This window comes from Hypanus sabinus, chromosome 10 (genome assembly GCF_030144855.1).
Source record: "Hypanus sabinus isolate sHypSab1 chromosome 10, sHypSab1.hap1, whole genome shotgun sequence".
NCBI classification, from domain to species: Eukaryota; Metazoa; Chordata; class Chondrichthyes; order Myliobatiformes; family Dasyatidae; genus Hypanus; species Hypanus sabinus.
The window spans coordinates 127910012-127929930 of NC_082715.1; the positions used below are offsets into that span (position 1 = coordinate 127910012).

Genomic DNA, 19919 nt, shown 5'->3' on the forward strand with positions numbered 1-19919 from the left:
ATGCACTTTGGTAGAAGTAATGAAGAGTTGATTATTTTCTAAATAGAGAGAAAATACAAAAAACTGAGAGACAAAAAGACTTGGGAGTGCTTGTACAAGATTCCCTAAAGGTTAATTTGTTGTGAGGAAGGCAAATGCGATGTTGGAATTCATTTCAAGAGGACTAGAATATAAAAGCTAGCATATAATGGTGAGGCTTTATAAAGCACTGGTGAGGCATCACTTGAGGTACTGTGAATATGTTTGGACCTCTTAGAGAGGATGTGTTGAAACTGGAGAGGGTTCAAACTAAGTTCGTGAAAATGATTCTATATTTAAATGGCTTGTCATATGAAAAGTGTTTGATGCCTCTGGGCCTGTATTTACTGGAATTCAGAAGAATGAGGGGTGACTTAATTGACACCTATCGAATGGTGAAAGGCCTTGATAGAGGAGATGTAGAGAGAATGTTTCCTATGGTGGGAGAGTCTAAGACCAGAGGACACAGCCTCAGAATAGAGGGATGGAGATTCATTCTAGAATGGAGATGAGGAGGAATTTCTTTAGCCAGAGTGTGGTGAACCTGTGGAATTCTTTACCTAAGGCAGGTGTGGAGGCCAAGTCTTTATGTATATGTAAGGCAGAGATTGATAAATTCTTGATTGGTCCGGGCATGAAGGGATACGGGGCGAAGGCAGGAGACTGGGGCTAAGAGGAAAAATAGATCAGCCATGATGAAGTGGCAGAGCAGACTCAATGGGCCAAATGGCCTAATTCTGCTCCCATGTCTTATGGTCTTATAATGCCTTGCCTTTGACAGACCAGTCTAATTATCATTGATGTCAGCTGCAAAAGCTTAAAATTTACAGTCTTCGTAAGCCCATTATTAAAAACTGGTACCACATTAAGGACCTGTCATACTTCATTATTTATTCAATCCTATTTCCTTGAAAATGTTAAGTCCTTGGTCGTCATCCAAAGAATATATAAGGAATGGAAGGATGGAAAAAGGAGGAATAGTATAAGTTGACATCATTTTTAGCACAAATATCATGGCTGGAAAGACCTGGTACTGTGCTGTACTGTTCTATGTTCATTCCTCGTCATTTTCTTTTAAACTATACTCATGAACTCTTCAATGTATCCAGCACTGTAATGGGCACGTCTCCTGACATGAGCTCAATAATTTATTTATCTCCAAACTTTTTCCAAATAATCGATTTGCCTTAAATTCAATATTGCTGCAACATCCTTTTCTAGCTGCATTAAAAAAACAGCTTTGCATCATTCTAATTAGTGTAATGAGAATGAAGCTGCATCACCGTCATGAAATTGTCACAGGATCAAAGGTAGCCACTTGATGCATCAAACCCTTTTAATTTGTAAACCAATCCTGCCGGCGAAATGTTATCACCCTTTCCAAATAGGTTTGTACATTATTTTTTCATATACTGTATGTCCAAAGTCTTAAATGCTCTACATATTCAAAAACATATTTTTAACTCCCACCCCGTGCTTTTTTTTGCCCACCATTTTAAACCAGTGTCTCCTGTTCCTTGAACAATATACCAACGGGGACAACTCACTTATCTTGACTAACAATCATGGGGAGCATCCTAACTGGTTAGTTATATCGTAGCCTGATATGGAAACACCAATGCCCAGGAAAAAGAGAGTGGTGGATACGAGCACAGTCTATCACTGACAAAGCCCTCCCCACTATTGAGTAAACTTGTATAGAATGTTCTCACAAGAAAGCAAAGACCCCCACTATCAGGCCATATACCCTTGTCCAGCCATGTCACTGGGCAGGAAGTACATAAGTCCTAGTTCCCACCCCACCAAGTTCAGAAACAGTTATTGCCCTACAGCCATCAGGCTCATGAACCAGCAGGAGTAACTTCAGTCACCACTACTCTTAACTGATACTACTGCCCACAGACTCACTCTCAATGACACTTTACAACTCAGGTTCTCGGTAATTTTTATTTCTTGTACAGTTTGTCTTCTTCTGTACCGTGGTTGTTTGTCAGTCTTTGTCTGTTTATGTATAGTTTTTCATAAAATTCTATTGTATTTTTTTTCTTAACCCTTAAATGCCTGCAAGAAGTGAATCTCAAGGTTGTACACTCAGAGGTACAGCAGTACATTTGCTTGTTAATATAAATATATAATCAGCCAATCACGTGGCAGAACAATGCATAAAAGCACACAGACATGGTCAAGAGGTTCAGTTGTTGAATAGACCAAACATTAGAAGGGGGGAAGAATTTGATCTAACATTATCTGTAAAATGATTGTTGGTGCCAAAGAGGGTGGCTTGAGTATCTCAGAAACTGCTGACCCCCTGGGATTTTCACACACAACAGCCTCTAGTCTAGACTTTACGGGGTGAAGGCCAGGAGCTGGGGTTGAGGAGGAGAAGAAAAAAGGATCAGCTATGATTGAATGGGCCAGATGGCCTAATTCTGCTCTTACGTCTTATGGACATTGACTTTACAGAGAATGGTGTGAAAAAAACAAATAAAAATCCAGGGAGTGGCAGTTCTGTAGGCGAAAATGCTTTTGGTAATCAGAGAATGGAGAATGGCCTGACTGGTTCAAGCTGACAGGAAGGTGACAGTAACTAAAAAGAACATCTTACCAAAGCCGTGTGAAGTGGAGCACAACACTTTGAACCTGGAAGTGGATGGGCCCCAGCAGCACAAGATGCTACAGGTGGAGGTCAGGCTGAGGGTGGAGTCATCATCCAGCTTCCCTCAGTTTTTGCCACTGGAGGGGGCCACCATCACGCAGGGTATGCCAGTCAGCCCAGTCTGTGCCATGTTGTGGTCCAATGGGGTGCAGTGATCTGCATGAAGTGCAAACAAGGTGGTCACCACACACCCAAACACGGACTGCGGCTGACCACCCCGCCAAAAAGCCCCAGGTCCCTCCATAAGATGGCGATGTCCACGGAGGAGGGGCAGGGCAGAGGGGCAAGAAGAGAAACGGCGGTGGTGAGGAGGATGAAGCCCCAGAAGTCGATGTCAACCCAAAGACAACGGGCTGCCGAGAGTAAATGAAACATGGCAGGGCAGCAGACGGAGGCTCGTCGGAGGATGAAGACGGAAGGAGCGCCGAACAAGAGAGAAAAACGCCCAGTTGCGGTTAGGGAAGGAATTCTGCTGACCGAAACCCCCGGCCGGGGAGACGGGCAGAGGGCGGGGGGCGTCCCTACCGAGCTCCGGGAGTCCGACAGCGGACCGGCGCCCGGGGAGGTGCGGCTCGGCCGGAGGAGAGGCAATGGCCGCCCTCCTCCCAGGCACACCCCGATGAGGGTCGCCCTCGGCACCCGGGAGTCAGCCGAGGCTGTGCGGCTCAGGACGAGCGAAGCGGGCTGTAATCTGCCAAGATGTCTCAACGCCTTACAATTCCTGGACAAGGTCAGGGCCGGCGTGACATTTCTGACCCGAGTGCCGGCTATCACACCTCAACAGCCCCCGGAGGTGGCTTCTTGGCTGGTCTGTGTGGGGGGCTAGTGATTGACACGGTCCCGGCTTGGATTTTCCGCTACGGGGAGCCAATTCCTCAATCATCCAAATCAGGGAGATGGTTGGGCACAGGTAATGGACGAAAACACTCCGCTCCGGCTGTGCTCCAGATGTCCGGTAGAAACGATTAAAATGGCCCGGCAGGCGGAGCGCAGCCGCAACCCACCCGGTCTCGATCAGCCGGCTCAGCCCGCTCCCGGATCGGCTTCCTCTCCGTCTCAGAGCCCGTCACGGTCAGATCCATTGACACCCCGTCGGTGTTGCTGACCGCTGCCTCCGGTCGCCTACTGGAGGTGCAGAAGGCGGGCAGGGGTACGCGGAATGTGAACGTTAAGCTGCAGACCCCAGAGAACATTAAGGAACTAGAGAAGGACTACAAAGGTTGGAGAACCTTGAAACCTCTGTTTGGTTTCCCTCTTCACTGGTGGGAAGCGACCTAGGGCAAAATGGTTCAGAAACCAAGACAGGGAGGGAGCTGTGTAAACTCCAGAGTTGCAGCAACTTCTGTAGACAAGGTGAAAGCCTTTGAGAAGTTATCAGTACCCTCCAAAATAGTCCTTGGGGAGAGAATCGGGAATTAGATCCAACTGCTCTACAGGGACATCTGTAGAACAGTTCAAATCAATGGACAGCTTCACCACCGAGTCTGAAGTCAGGCAGGGCTGCCCACTCTCCCTGGTCTGGTTTGAATGCTGTAGCCATTTTTTTGCCAAAGCCATCAGGAAGGACGAAAGCAGAAGAGGGTGATGCTGCCCGGCTGTGGAGGCACCTAAGTGAAACCTCCCAGTACGTGGACAACATGACCGTCTTCTGCTCGGATCGGAAGTCAGTTCGTAGATTGCTCAGCAGGTTACCAGATTGTGAGTTGGCATCAGGGGCCAGGGTTGACCACATGAAGATCCAGGCTGTGCCCTTCAGCAGCTGGCCAGACCGATCCACCGTCCCCTTCACCATCAGGCCTGATTATGTGAAGGTGCTGGGGATCTGGGTCAGAGGGGCTGAGGCCTGCAACAAGAATTGGCTGGAGTGGACTGGGAAAGTGAAACAGAAATTGGGACTGTGGGGAGAGCTCTCCCTCTCAATAACGGGGAAGAACCCAGTCATCAGGTGTGTGGTGTGGTGCTCTCAGGGCTGCTGTACTTGGTGAGGGGTGGCCTCTCTCCTGCTGTTCCAGCTTGGGAATCCCCAGTAGATCACAATGCACAAGTCCCTGGACAACGGGGATAAAAACGTACCGATTATCACCCTCACTCTGATGACCACATTAATGTGCGGCTGCATCAGATTGTGTGCGGACCCTAAGCACTGAGCACCGCTGTGTGCCAAGGTTCCATCTGTCCCCAGTGTTGCAAAGGGTGGGTCTGGCCTCATTGTCTTGCAATGAGCTGGACATTGCCACCCTACCTGCCCCTCATGGAAAAGTCCTTCCTGACCTTTGACAAGTCCATCACTGGTCAGCACAGAAGCTCATGCAGACACTGCAGGAGAAGGACGTGCCGGATACACTAGGGTGGTTCCCTAAGCAGGCTGTCCGGACTACCTGTCAAACTGTCCAGGCTGCAGGAATACATGCTGATGGACTCACTGCTCAATGTTCAACGTCAATTTATTATCAATGTCACCACATACAACACTGAGATTCATCTTCTTGCGGACTTGCTCAATCAATCATTAATAACAATAACAGAATAAATGAAAGATTGCACCAACTCGGGCGCTCAACCTGCATGCAAAAGACCACAAACTGCAAATACACAGAGTTGCTGTCACCGAAGCTTAGTGCAACTCACGCCTGGTCTCGGCAGGTAAGGACCCCTGTGGAGGGTTCTTCTGCTACTGGAGAGGGAGGAACTGGGTTGGGGTAGGAAGCCCCTCATTTATTGAAATTGGGCACCATAATAGGGCCACATGATTGGCGCAGAGTTATTGACAGATATAAGACCACAAGATATAGGGGCTGAATTAGGCCATTCGGCCCGTCGAGTCTGCTCTGCCATTTCATCATGGCTGATCCAATTTTCCTCTCAGTGCCAATCTCCCACCTTCTCCCCGCATCCCTTCATGCCCTGGCCAATCAAAAATCCGTCAACCTCTGTCTTAAATATAAAGACTTGGCCTCCACAACTGCCCTTGGCAAAGAATTTCACAGATTCACCACTCTCTGGCTAAAGAAATTCCTCCACATCTCCATTCTAAAGGGGCACCCCTCTATTCTGAGGCAGTGTCCTCCAGTCTTAGATTTTCCCATCACAGGGAACATCCTCGCCCATCTACTCTATCAAGGCCTTTCACCATTCAATAGGTTTCAATGACATCACCCCTCATTCTTCTGACCTCTGGTGAATACAGGCCCAGAGCTATCAAACGTTCTTATATGATGAGCCATTCAATACTGGAATCATTTTTGTGAACCTCCTTTGAACCCTCTCCAGTTTCAGTATATCCTTTCTAAGGTAAGGGTCCCAAAACTACTCATAATAATCTGAGTGAGGCATCAGTAGTGTTTTATAAAGTCTCAACATTACATCCTTGCTTTTATATCATAGTTCAGTTGAAATGAAGTCTAACATCACATTTGCCTTCGTCACCACAGACTCACCCTGCAAATTAACCTTTAGGGAACTCTGCACAAGGACTCCCAAGTCCCTTTGCATCTCAATTTGTTTGTATTTTCTCTCCATTTCATTTTTCCTACCAAAGTGCATCACCATACACTTCCCGACATTATATTCCATCTGCTATTTCTTTGATCATTCTCCTAATCTGTCTAAGTCCTTCTGTAGCTTTTCTACTTCCTCAAAACTACATGCCCCTCCAACTATCTTTATATCATCTGCAAACTTTGCAACAAAGACATCAATTCCATCATCTAAATCATTGATGTATAATGTAGAGAGAATCGGTCCCAGCACAAACCCCTGTGGAACATCACTAGTCATCGGCAGCCAGAAAAATCTCCCTTTATACCCACTTTTTGCCATTTGCCAATCAGCCACTACCTTGTCCATGCTAGAACCTTTCCTGTAATACTATTGTGGAAACACTAACTAATAACACCCAGAGTGACTTTGAGTTTCATTTTAAGAGTTTATTAACATGATATCATGGAGAGTCTGCAGCAGTCTCCACCGCCACCAGAGCTCTGATTTTTAGGTTGTACAGAGCCCATATTTATACAACAAGACAGACAACTTCACATAACTTTGTTTGGTATCTCACAGTCAGTACATGATCAATCGTTTAAAAGACATATCAATTATGTCTCAGCATGAGTCTAACAATTCTTCCTGTTTCCTGTTATCAGGACTTATAATTTACTCCCAGAGGCATCCTCCCTTCTGATTCCAGGGGCCTAGCATCTTATTTATTGGAGTTCCTGAAACTGCACTTATCAGTCAAAGTTATTCTCAACATGTGTCAGCAGTCTTAATTAAGCCCAGCTGCTCCAGTGTGGTCAAGTATCCCATCATACACTAGTTTTAACCATTTCTACCAGAAATACCATGAATTGTAGCTTGTTAAACAGCCTTATGTGTGGCTTCTGAAAATCCCAAGCACACAACATTCACCAATTCTCCTTTGACTATCGTGCTTGATATTTCTTCAAAGAATTCCTACAGATTTGTCAAGCAAGATTTTCCCCTGAGGAAACCATGCTGACCACAGTCTATTTTATCATGTGCCTCCAAGTACCCTGAAACTACATCCTTAACAATCTACTCCAACGTCTTTCCACTGAGGTCAGATTATTTGGCCTATAGCTTACTTTCTTCTGCCTCTCTCCATTCTTGAAGAGTGGAGGGACATTTGCAATTTTCCAGTCTTCTGGAACCATTCCAGAATCTAGTAATCCTTGAGAGATCATTACTAATGCCTCCACAATCACTTCAGCCACCTCTTTCAGAACCTGGGTTGTACATAATCTGCTCCAGGTGACATCAGACCTTTCAGTTTCCCAAGAATCTTCTCTCTAGTTATGGTAATGTCACGCACTTCATGACCCCTGACAGCTGAAACTTCCACCATACTGTTCCTGTCTTCCACAGTGAAGATTGATGCAAAATACTTATTCAGTTCAGCCATCATTTCCTTATCCCCCATTATAACCTCTCCAGCATTATTTTCCAGCAGTCCAATATTCACTCTCACTTCTCTCTTACATTTCATGTGTCTGAAGAAACTTTAGTATCCTCTTTAATATTACTGGCTCGCTTACCTTAGTATTCCATCTTTACCTTCTTAATGACTTTTTTTATTGCCTTCTGTTGGTTTTTAAAAGCTTCCCAATCCTCTAACTTCCCAATAATTTTTGCTGTCTTATACAGTATGTTCTCACTGTGGCTTTTGTGTTGGCATTGATTTCTCTTGTTAGCCAAGGTTGTGTCGACTTGCCTTGACTTCTTCCTCTTTGGGAGGTATATATCCTGTGTCTTCCAAATTGCTTCCGGAATTTCTAACCATTGCTGCTCTCCCATCATCACTACCAGTGTTCCTTTCTAATCAATTTTGGCCATCTCCTTTCTCTTGCCTCTGTAGTTCCCTTCAATCCACTGTTAGACTGATACATCAGACTACAGCTTCTCCTCCTCAAATTTCAGGGTGAGTTCAATAATATTATGATCTGTTTCCCATAGGGTCTCTTTTACCTTGAGCTCAGTAATTAATTCCAGTTCATTGCACAACAGCCAATCCAGAATAACTGATCCCCTAGTGGGCTCAACCATGAGCTGCTCTAAAAAGCTATCTCATAAGCACTCTAGAAATTACCCCTCCTGGAATCCAGCACCAACCTGATTTTCCCAATCTACCTACATATTGAAATTCCCCATGACTTTTGTAACATTGGCTTTTTGGCATGCATTTTCTATCTCCCATTGTAATTTGTAGACCACAACCTTGCTACTGTTCGGGGGTTTATATACAATTCTCATCGGGATCTTTTTACCCTTGCAGTTTCTTAGCTCTGTAGGAATATGTAGGAATGTCATAGAACAGTACTGAAACCATTGACTTTGAATGTAAAGAATGAAAAGGCATGCAACATTTATTCTCATAAATATATTTATTATGAATAATGTTTATTTCATTATATTATTTTAAAAATTAATCTGCATTCTCTTCTTTCTCGAAAAATATACTAGTCCACACTGCACTAAATTTCAGCTCCACAGATTAATCTGTTCTGCCAGCCTCTTGTAACCCATTATTACCCTTCACGTGGTCGACCACGTCTCAGATATTTACGTTACTTGTAAACACTGAAATCCTCAGTTGTTCTAGCATTCACCCTTGAAGAACATCACAGTTCACTATTCTGAGTCTGAAAAACAACCATTTATTCTAATTTCTCTCTTTGCCAATTATCCTTGCTGCCACTAACTGTATTGAGCCACAATTTACTAATCAGTCTTTTTTAAAATCAAATGTCTGCTGAAAATCCAATTAGGTATTTAATGCACTCCTTTCAGCAGTCGTTTCAGCTACCATCATCAAAAAAGTCACAAGTTGATCAAATGTTATTTGCTTTTAAGGAAACTGCTAGCCTACTTTTTAGTGCAAAGCTGCATTAAGTTCTGATTAATTTTGCCCTCCAATGAAGTTAAATTAATTAGTCTGCTGTTGGTGGTCCTGTCCTTCCAAATATTTTAATAAGTGTTACATAGATACCTCATAGTTTCCTACTATTTCCCCATAGATAATGAATATCAAAAGGTTATAGAAAACCCTTCTGTAATCTCCATACCATTTTATTTGACCCTCCTCAGTGCAACCCCATCCTTCTGCTCCAGTGCACAGTGCAGTTTCTCCCCTCATCCCACCAGTGCAAACAGTGCAGCTCCCCCTTCGTCACACCAGTGCAGACAGTGCGGCTCCCCCCCCCTTACCCCACCAGTGCAGCTCCCCCTTCGTCCCACCAGTGCAGACAGTGCGGCTCCCCCCCCTTACCCCACCAGTGCAGCTCCTCCCTTCGTCCCACCAGTGCAGACAGTGTGGCTCCCCCTTCGTCCCACCAGTGCGGCTCCCCCCTCGTCCCACCAGTGCAGTTCCTCCCTTCGCCCCACCAGTGCAGACAGTGCAGCTCCTCCCTTTGCCCCACCAGTGCAGACTGTGCAGCCGCCCCGTCCCACCACTGCAGACTGTGCAGCTCCCCCTAGTTCCACCAGTGCAGACTGTGCAGCTCCCCCCATCCCCACCAGTGCAGACTGTGCAGCTCCCCCCCCCCCGTCCCCACCAGTGCAGACTGTGCAGCTCCCCCCGTCCCCACCAATGCAGACTGTGCAGCTCCCCCCCCCCCGTCCCCACCAGTGCAGACTGTGCAGCTCTCCCCCCGTCCCCACCAGTGCAGACTGTGCAGCTTCCCCCCCCCCCGTCCCCACCAGTGCAGACTGTGCAGCTTCCCCCCCCCCCCCCCCCGTCCCCACCAGTGCAGACTGTGCAGCTCCCCCCCATCCCCACCAGTGCAGACTGTGCAGCTCCCCCCATCCCCACCAATGCAGACTGTGCAGCTCCCCCCCCCCCCCCCCCCCCCCCCCCCCCGTCCCCACCAGTGCAGACTGTGCAGCTCCCCCCATCCCCACCAATGCAGACTGTGCAGCTTCCCCCCCCCCCCCCCCGTCCCCACCAGTGCAGACTGTGCAGCTCCCCCCATCCCCACCAATGCAGACTGTGCAGCTTCCCCCCCCCCCCCCGTCCCCACCAGTGCAGACTGTGCAGCTCCCCCTACCAGTGCATTGCTCTCAGTAGTGCAGCCGAATTCCCACCCCCGTGTCAGCAGGACAGAAACTGAAATAGGCCCCTCAGCCCGCCGATGAATGTACATCCTCCCCGGTGTGAAGGACTCCAGCCCCCTGCCGTCCCTCTGTCTGCCGGCTGAATTTCAAACACGAGTCAGCGCTCCCAGTAACGGCGGGCTCCGGCCGGCCACGGGAGTTCCGGTCCGTTTCCCCGGCAACCGCCCTCCCGTGGCCCAGCCGGCGCCGATCGCCGCCCATGCTCTGTCCCGAGGAACCGGCCCGGCTGACGGTCGGCTCCCCGAGTGCTGCGGGCCGCTACTTTTGCACGGTCAGCCGGGGACTGGAGCGCTTTCTGGCCGAGGAGGTGCGCGCCAAGCTGGGCACCAAAGAGGTGAGTGAGGCGGCAGGCCTCCCGCACCGGGTCGGGCCCCGGCCTCTGAGCTACCCGGTGCACTCCGGTTGAAAGGGGTTAGGGCCGCAGTGGCGTGGGACGGTCCCGTACTGTGACCCCGAGTCGCAGAAACTGACCGCATGGAAGCTATTCGGCCCATTGTGCTTTTGCCCGTCAATGTTGCGTTTCCCCACTGGTGTGGTGTGCATTTCGCATTTCTGTCTCTTCATCAGTATAGCTACCATAAATTACTTGGCATATAAATACAACATAATGTTAGATATCAGAAACATGAGAAAATCTGCAGGTGCTGGAAATCCAGAGCAACACACTCAAAATATCCAGCATTTTGTGTGTATTGCTCACAATGAATGTATAAAAACACGCCAGCCACATAATTCGAGTATATTCTGTTGATAAGCAAATAATTTACAACTTTAGTCTTTACAATTCCACTTATCTTGAATTATTAATTTGAACTGCAGCTAATTTCTTTACTAACTGTATCTAATAATACAATGACACTTCCTGCAAAGTGTCTTCCACTTGGTCCATCTTCCACAGTGTCTAATATATTTTGTTCAAGTTTTCTTGATCATATTACAGAAATCCCTACCATCCCTTAAGTTCTTTGTAGTTCATGTTTTCCAATATCACTGCTGTGTTTTTTTTTGCTGTTTTCAGCAATTTTCATGCCAGTGACCATTGACAAACCATCTCTGTGATGACAACCTTCTTGTTCCTTAGATTTACCCTAATTTGTTTTGTCAACACATCAAAAACATCTCTCTTCAAATTATGTCTTCCTTAATCGGTACTGTCCTGCCTCTTTTTTTTAACCTTATTTTTTTCTCTTAACATTTGGCGATTTTAATTACCCAACACCGCCTCTTCTACTTAACAATTTTAATTACCCAACACTGTCTTTTATTTTCAGCCATGTTTCAGCTGCACTGTAATCCCATTTGTGCCTGTAAGATGCCATTCATGGGCAGGATGAAACAGGTGTGCGCGTAAAAGGATGTGTGCATTTAGCTATCCTGCTGGACACAGGAAGAGAGGTCATTACTAGTGATTCTCTGCCACTGCTATGTTGGATTAAATTGGAGTCAAGAACAAAGTTACCACAAAATCCAGACCATTTCAAACAATGATAGGTCCTAATCAATCCTGCTCCAACTTTTATTTCCACTCTGCCCACAGGTGGTGACTTTTTTATCTTTTAAGATGAACCCTGGCTGGTCTTATCTGCCCCCATGCATGGATTACACAGATTCTTTAGTTTTTCATCCTCTTTTTATATGATCTGCTCCCTATCCTCTCATTTCCCACCATTCTGATTTTTCCTTGACCCCCAGTCTCTTTTTCTCTCTCCACTGTAAAAGTTTCACAAGATTTCAGTTTAACCTGTTCATAAGATTTGGATCAGCCATACAAACCAGCAATAAAAATGGCTGTTTATACAGCTCTTAAGCTTGTCGAGCCTTGGAGTAGTATAGGAGAGCAAAAAGCGTCGGATAACGTTCATGCAGACTATGAAGTACCTGTCAGTACTCATCCCATTTATCAATGTGTGATCCATAGCCTCTTTACCTTGACTAGTTGTGAGAATATCTGCCTCTACTACCCACAAGAAACATGTTTCAACCATCTTCTGGGTAAGAAAAACATTCCCTCTCTAAACCTCTTGCACCTTACGCTAAACCTATTCCTTCCAATTTTCAAAGTTCCAAGTAAATTTATTATCAAATAAACATTACCATGTGTTACCTTGAGATTCATTTTCTTACAGGAATTTATAAGGGAAAAGGAAATGCAATAGAATCTTACAAAAAACTGTAAGGCCATAAGGCATCGGAGCAGAATTAGGCCATTCGGCCCATCGAATCTGCTCAGCCATTCCATAGTGACTGATTAATTAACCCTCTCAATTCTATTTTCCTGACTTCTCCCTGTAATCTATGACACCCATACCTATCAAGAACCAATCAACCTCCACTTTAAACATACCCAATGACTAGCCCTCCACAGGATCTGCAACAATGAATTCCACTGATTCACCACCCTGTGGCTAAAGAAATTCTTCCTTTCTCCATTCAAAAGAGAATTTTTTTTTTAATTCTGAGCTGTGCCCTCTGGTCCAAGACTCTACCACTATTGAAAACATCCTCTACACCTCCACTTTATCTAGGCCTTTAAGTATTTGGTATTTTTCAATGAGATCCTCCCTCATTAGTCCAAACTCCAGTGAGTACAGGCCCAGAACATTCAAATGCTCCTCATACGTTAACCCTTTCATCCTTTGTGATCATTCTCATAAACCTCTGGACCTCTCCGATGCTAGCACAACCTTAGATAAGGGGCACAATCTGCTCAGAATATTTTGAGAAAAAATGTATTTTGACTTTGACACGTGGTCTGACCAGTGCCTTAATATTTCAACCTTGATTTAATATTCTAATCCTCTCAAAATGAATGCTAACTTCGCATTTGCCTTCCTTACTACTGACTCAACTTGCAAATTAACCTTTATCCTGCACTAAGACTCCTGTTAGATATGTGGGTTATGACCAAAGGGAAAATGGCTGGAGTCGCATCATAAATCAAACTTACATAAATTAATGAAAATAATGAAAAGAAAACTGCCAATATTTACAAAAAGGTATCTACCAGAAAACACAATGTTAGCTTTGTACTTTTTTTACTCGCTGTGATCTGGCAGCTCCCATACTCTCACCCACTGAGGGTGAAGACATCTTTTTTTTAGATAACCGGACATACCATCTTTAATTACCAACAAAGTTTACTTAAGACTACACATGAATTAGAATATGATGCATCCCACAACTTAAGTACAATCATGTTACAAAATAAACAGAAGAATCAACCTTAAATCCAGGATTCAATTTGATTCAGGTTTAATTGTCATTTAACCATACAGTATATGAATACAGCTTAATGAGACAGTGTTATGATGGGGTTAAGGTGCAAAAGCACATTCACAGTCACACACGGTAACCACGCACAAGATCACAATCGTGTAATAAGAGTCCTGAGGCCCCACCTCCCCACCCGTGATGCCACTCAGTCCTCACATATACAAGCATACATAGAATATTAGTAAAAACCCAATTAGACAAATGTATGTAGTCCAGACCCTTAAGTCCAATTTAAATGTTCAGTCACCACAACTGCGCTACACGGCCCCTGGTAGAGCGCGATGTGTTGGAGGCTTCTCCTTCAGTGGCTGAAGATCAAGCAACCTCGCAGCTTGAGGCCCTGGGTCCACTGAAATTCAAATACCATATACACATGTACACATCCCCATTACTAAAGAAATGGAATATTCTGTTGTGTTTGGCAGGAAAGGCATCACAAAGCCAACCTGAGCACAGCATCTTGGTTTAGGACCCATTTTGAGAATATGCCGGGGAAGATATTGAAGTGTGTACATTCAGGGCCACAACAGCAGAATGACAAGGCAATGTTTGTGTGTGTGAGGAATGCTTTCACTGTGTGCTCTCAGTCACAACTTACTAGTCCCTTTGCACTTCCAGTTTCTCAATTTACTCCCCATTTATTCCTTCTCCCAAAGTGCATGACCATATATTTCCTTATGTTATTTCACCTGCCATCTCTTTGCCCATTATCCTAATTGGTTCAAGTCCTACTTCTTACTTCCTCAACACTGCCGCTCCACCTATCTTTATATCATCTGCAAACTTGGCCACAAAGCCATCAGTTTCATCATCTAAATCATTGACAGATAACGTGAAATATAATGGGCCAAATACTGACCTCTGTGGAACACCACAGTTCATGATCAGTCAACCAGAAATGTCCCCTTTATTTCCACTCTTTGCCTTCTGTCCATGCTAATATCTTTCCTGTGATACCATGGACTCTTTATCTTGGTTAGAAGCCTCATGTGCCAAATGTCTTCTGAAAATCCAAGCAAAGAACATTCACTGATTCTCTTTTGTCTATTCTGCCTGTTATTTCTTCAAAGATTTGCAGCCAGATTTGTCAGGCAAGTTTTCCCCTCAAGGAAACCATGCTGTCTTTGGCCTTTTTTTTCATCCTGTCCCTCTAAGCATCTTGAAACCTCATCCTTAACGATAGATTCTAACATCTCTCCACGCACTGAAGTCGGGCTAACTAACCTGTCTTTTGCTTCCCTGCTTTCTTAAAGAGTGGAGTGATATTTGCAATTTTTCAGTCCTCTGGGACTATTCCAGAATATGGTGATTTTTAAAAGATCGTTAATAATGCCTCCACAATCTCTTCACCTATCTTTTCCAAAACCCTGAGATGTAGTCCATCATTAGATCTTACAGCTTCCCAAACGGCTTCTCCTTAGTAATACCAACTGCACATAACTTCTGCTTACAGATGCTCCTGAATTTCTGACATACTGTTAGTATCTTCCAGAGTGAAGATTTACACAAAATACCTATTCAGTTCATCTGCCAATTCTTTGTTCCCCATTACTACCTCTTCAGCATCAATTTCTCATGGTCTGATGTCCATTCTTGTCTCTCTCTCACTCTTTATATAACTGAAAATAATTTTGGCATCCTGTTATATTGTTGGTTAGTTTATCTTAATTTTTCATCTTTTCTCTCCTTATTGCTTATTTAGTTGCCTTCTGTTGGTTTTTATAAGCATCCTAATCCTCCGTCTTCCCACTGGTTTTTGCTCTCTCTTTTGCTTTTATGCTGTTTTTGAGGTATTACTCTTTCATTCAGAGTTCAGCCTTCACAGTAGAGGATGTCATGAACAGACATGTTTGTTTAGAGACATTTTATAAAGTTAGGTGGTAACTTGTAAAATACTGTTTTATTTTATTGATTTACAAAGACTCACGGGATTCCATTTTAAGCCTATAACTTCAACTTTATTTCTCTCCAGTGATGCTCCCTGGCTTGCAGAGTTCCTCCAGCATTTTGTCTGTATCGCAGAGAAGCCATCTTGTACACATTCTACAGATTCCTTATCTTGAAGGAACCTGATTTTGCCAATCTTCCTGCATATTGAAATCACCATGACCAGAGTAATATTGTCCCTTTTGCATGCCTTTTTTTGTCTCCCATGGTAATTTGTATCCCACATCCTGACTACCATTCAAAAGCCTGCATGTAACTTTTTTTGGGATCTTTTTACCCTTTCAGGTTCTTAACTCTACCTATAAGGTTTCTATATCTTCTGATCCTATTTACTTCTTTTGAAAGATTTGATTTTTTTTTAACCCAAAAAACTCTCCCCACCTGCTAGTGCTTTTCCTGCAATATGTATCTTGAATGTTAAGCTCCCAGCTGTGATTTCATGTGTCCCATGCTTTCAACCATGACTCTGTGAAGATCACATCACATCTGCCAATTTCTAACTACTTTATCTATATACAAAAATCTGATAAACAGCCAAAGTGCAAACAATGGTAAACTATGCAAATAAAAAAAAATACTAAGGACAGCTGAAAGTGAGTCTGTAGGTTGTAATATCGTTCAGAGTAGGTATCCACACCAGTTCCTGAACCTGGTGGTGTGGGCCCTGAGATCTCTGTATTTTTGTGGGGGGAAAGATCCTACTGTCTACCCTGTCTATGTCCCTCAGAATTTTGTGTACCTTTTATTAGGTTCCTTTTCAGTCCACTCAACAAAACAAACCCAGCCTGTCCAGTTTCTCCTTTTAGCAGAAATTCTCTAATCAGACAATATCCTGATGAAACTCGCATGGATTGAAACCAGTCCAATCATGACCTTGTTTAATGAAATTATATTGTTTCTATAGTTTGAAATTCTGAGAATGTAGATAACTGACGGCATAATTTTGAGTTGGAATCAAATTTCACATTGATGAAATAAAGCTGCAGGAAAATAAAACTACATGTTGTAACCACTGATTTTCCTGTCATCACATGATGAAACCTGTTTCCGTTAAAAGTGATGAATGCTTATAACTTGATCGATACGTCAATTGAAACTGTGAAGTAAATGTTCCTCATCCAAGAAGATTGGTTTATTGAGAAATGGTTGATACATACCATTCAAAAGGTTGATTTGAAGCTCCTCATCAGAATTCTGTGCTAATCTATTGTTATTTTTTTAAATGACTTATGAATATTTAAACAATTGCATGCAAGTTGTAGGATTACATCAGTGCACATGAATTACATAGGTTTTGAAGCGTTCTTGCAGCTTTTGAATACACTATAATTTAAAATTTCCCTCAAACAGACTTCTGATATTTAATTTTTGTCTTATGTACTTACCACTATTGTATTAAGTTGTTAATATGTGTGCTAATGTATCTGTTTTGTAGAAGCTTGTAGACTCTTTGCAATTGAATTAGTATAGCATCATAGAGATACGCTGTTAAATAGCCTGGGTGAGCAGGGTGACTCGGGCATCTGCCTGCCCCCTGCCAAGTTTGTATTCATGCTTTGGTGTCCTGGAGAATGTATATGTAGCATCCTCTGGTTTGATACAGGCCTATCACATCTAATGGGTATACAAGAGCACTACACTGTAGACCACAAAACATTTAAATTTAATGTATTTTAAAATAAAAGTTGTTTTGAAACAAAAAGAAAATCAGGGAAATACAACAAAAATGGCCTGTAGATAAAGGGGAAAGTATACTGACTTTGTATTCCTCCCTTGTTCGTATAGGTGGAGCAGATATCAGGCAAAGTGTTCTTTACAGCTGAGACAGATTTAAAACAGCTAAAGAGTCTGAAATGTGCAGAGCGACTATTTTTACTGGTGAAAAAGCTGCCCCCGATCCAGGTGCCAAGATACAAAGGTGCTATAAAATATCTTTAACTTTCATATTTGATTCTGATGTTAACTGTGGTTCTGACATAGTTTATTTGTGCATTTTTTTTTAGATAGTTTTTGTTACAATATAGTAGATGTTGGCATTGTAGATAATGTGGTCAATTATCTGGGTATAACAAATGTAGGAAAAAGCATTTATTTTGGTGAAGTACTGTTCTGTCAGTTTTCTATAAGAGTGTAATGATCGCAGGAATTCAGGAATAATACCAGCTCACCCACGACCTGACTTCACCCCATAGGCATGTATGCGAGGCCTAATTATCTTGGAATAGGAAAGAGTAGCTTACCTCAATGTCAGGACAATCCTTTGTTGAAGGTGGTTTCAGAACCCGCCACAAAAACTGAGAATGCTAATTCTAAAATGGAAAATGCCCTCTGGTGGCTACAACTTTATCATTTCGCAAATGGTAATTGTTAGAGGTCATTTGTCACATGCCCTTCAACAGCTTCACTGATGACCTACTGTTTTTTTCAGTGTTTGTGCTATTTACTGACACTATTGAGTGACATATGAAACTTTTCTGATAATGAAGCAGCCCACTTCAACTGTAGGATTGGATTGTCAAGTGGTAAATAAAAATTGAATCCCATTAGTGCCAGGTAGCAATCATCTCAAAGGAAATTCAGTCTTGGTTGCCTATTCTTCAATCATCAATCAAAACACTTGGATTTTTAGCCAAATTAGAAAGTATCGAATTGAAAGTATAATTCAACCTGCAGCAAACAAAGGAAGGAAAATGTGTTTCTTCTAGTGCTTGTAAATAATGCCAAGCCTTTAAGTGGAGTGAACCACTTATTCTAATTGTCCATCCTCTATTCCTAGTTTGGAAGCCCTGATGTTGACATTGCTGTTCCAGGAAAGCTTTTGATAAATGATGACCTTCCAGATGTTGCAAATAGATGAATGAGTGATATTAATGCTGGTCAAGATCGAGGTGAAAGTCAAATCTCCAGTTGCTCAGCAACAGGGGTTCCCAACCTTTTTTATCCCATGGACCAGTACCATTAAGCGAAGGGTCCTTGGACCCCAGGTTGGGAATCCCTGCTTTGCATTGTCTAGTTTTTAATTGGCCCATGAGGGGCAAGTATTAGCCAGGATTCTGGGAGTAACTGCTTGATTTCAAAAAACGAAACAATCAGGGGATCTCTTACATCCATTTAAAATGCAGAATTTGCCTCAATTTAATATCTCATCCAAAATATGGCCCTTTGAACAAAGTTGGTATTTCTCAATCATGTGATCTAATTATTGAGGAAGCTTTTAAGAGATGGTCAAGAATATATTCCATGAGTTAAGAGAAAATACTGTCCTTAAAGTACTTTCTTCATTCGCAATCTATTTGACAATATTTTTATGCAAAATATTTTCTGGTTTGCTATTAACAAGTGAACAGCAGACAAATGCTTGGAAATGTAAATTATTTTTATTTATTTTTATGATCTGAAGTGCTTGGGGAAATTCATACATTTCCCTTGGTCTAAATATGCGTCAGTCTAATTGTTTCACAGAAGATGGAGTCTTGCAGATGAATTTCATTCTAGTTGAAGTGAATGTGTGTGAAACATTAAGTGAGATAAACATATTAAAACAGAGCATTTGGCCTTGATGAAATACACCCGAGGCATCCAAATCACCAAATAACGGAGGCTCTGACTAGCTGTCCAATCCTCCCTGGTAACAAAGAAATAAGTGGAGGAGTGCAATTTATAGTCTTATTCTGAGAACGGGCATTAATTTGGTGGGTTACATTACCTAATTCAATATCTTACAGAAATATACTTTAACAAATGTGATTGTTTTGGTGAGAATGTAGAAGAAATTTATTATTTTGCAGCCAAGACTGTAAGATTTTAGCTATGAAGGAGAGGCTGCAGTTGTTTTCTTTGGAAGAGAGAAGGCTGAAGTGAAATTTAATTGTGAGGTTTAAAATCATGCGTGACCCAAATAGGTTAGTTAGGATGGATTTATTTTCATATTAATAGATGGATTAATAAAAAGATTACTAATCAGTCATCGATGTGAAAACGTATCGAGCCTAATTTTTTTTCCCAATCATAGGAACGTGGTATCTGAAATCATATCACCTGGGGCTGTTTTGGAAATAACTGAAATGATATGAAACTAGTGAGGGAATATGAGGGATTACATCGGGCAGGTCATTTAAAATTTTTTTTTAATTTACGGGATGTGGGTGTCATCAGCTAAGGCAGCATTTAATGCCCATCCCTAGTTGCCTTTGAGAAGGTGGTGATGAGCTGCCTTCTTAAGCCGCTACAGTCCCTGAGGTGTAGGCCCACCCACAGTGCTGTTAGGGAGGGAATTCCATGATTTTGACCCAGCGACAATGAAGGAATGGTGATATATTTCCAAGTCAGGATTGTGGGTGACTTTGAGGGGGTTACCAAATAGTGGTGTTCCCAGGTTTCTGCTGTTCATGTCCTT

At 43.2% G+C, this 19919-nt stretch overlaps 1 protein-coding gene across 1 annotated transcript in view; it reads left to right on the plus strand.

Moving 5' to 3' along the window:
- The first annotated feature begins 10244 nt into the window (after positions 1-10244).
- Positions 10245-19919, plus strand: part of thumpd2 (THUMP domain containing 2) — a 38937-nt gene continuing 29262 nt past the window's right edge. Inside the window, exons 1-2 of the mRNA XM_059982915.1 lie at positions 10245-10637; positions 17309-17441. Coding sequence (XP_059838898.1) covers positions 10503-10637; positions 17309-17441 — 268 coding nt within the window. The 5' untranslated portion in view covers positions 10245-10502. The remainder of the gene's footprint in view (positions 10638-17308; positions 17442-19919) is intronic.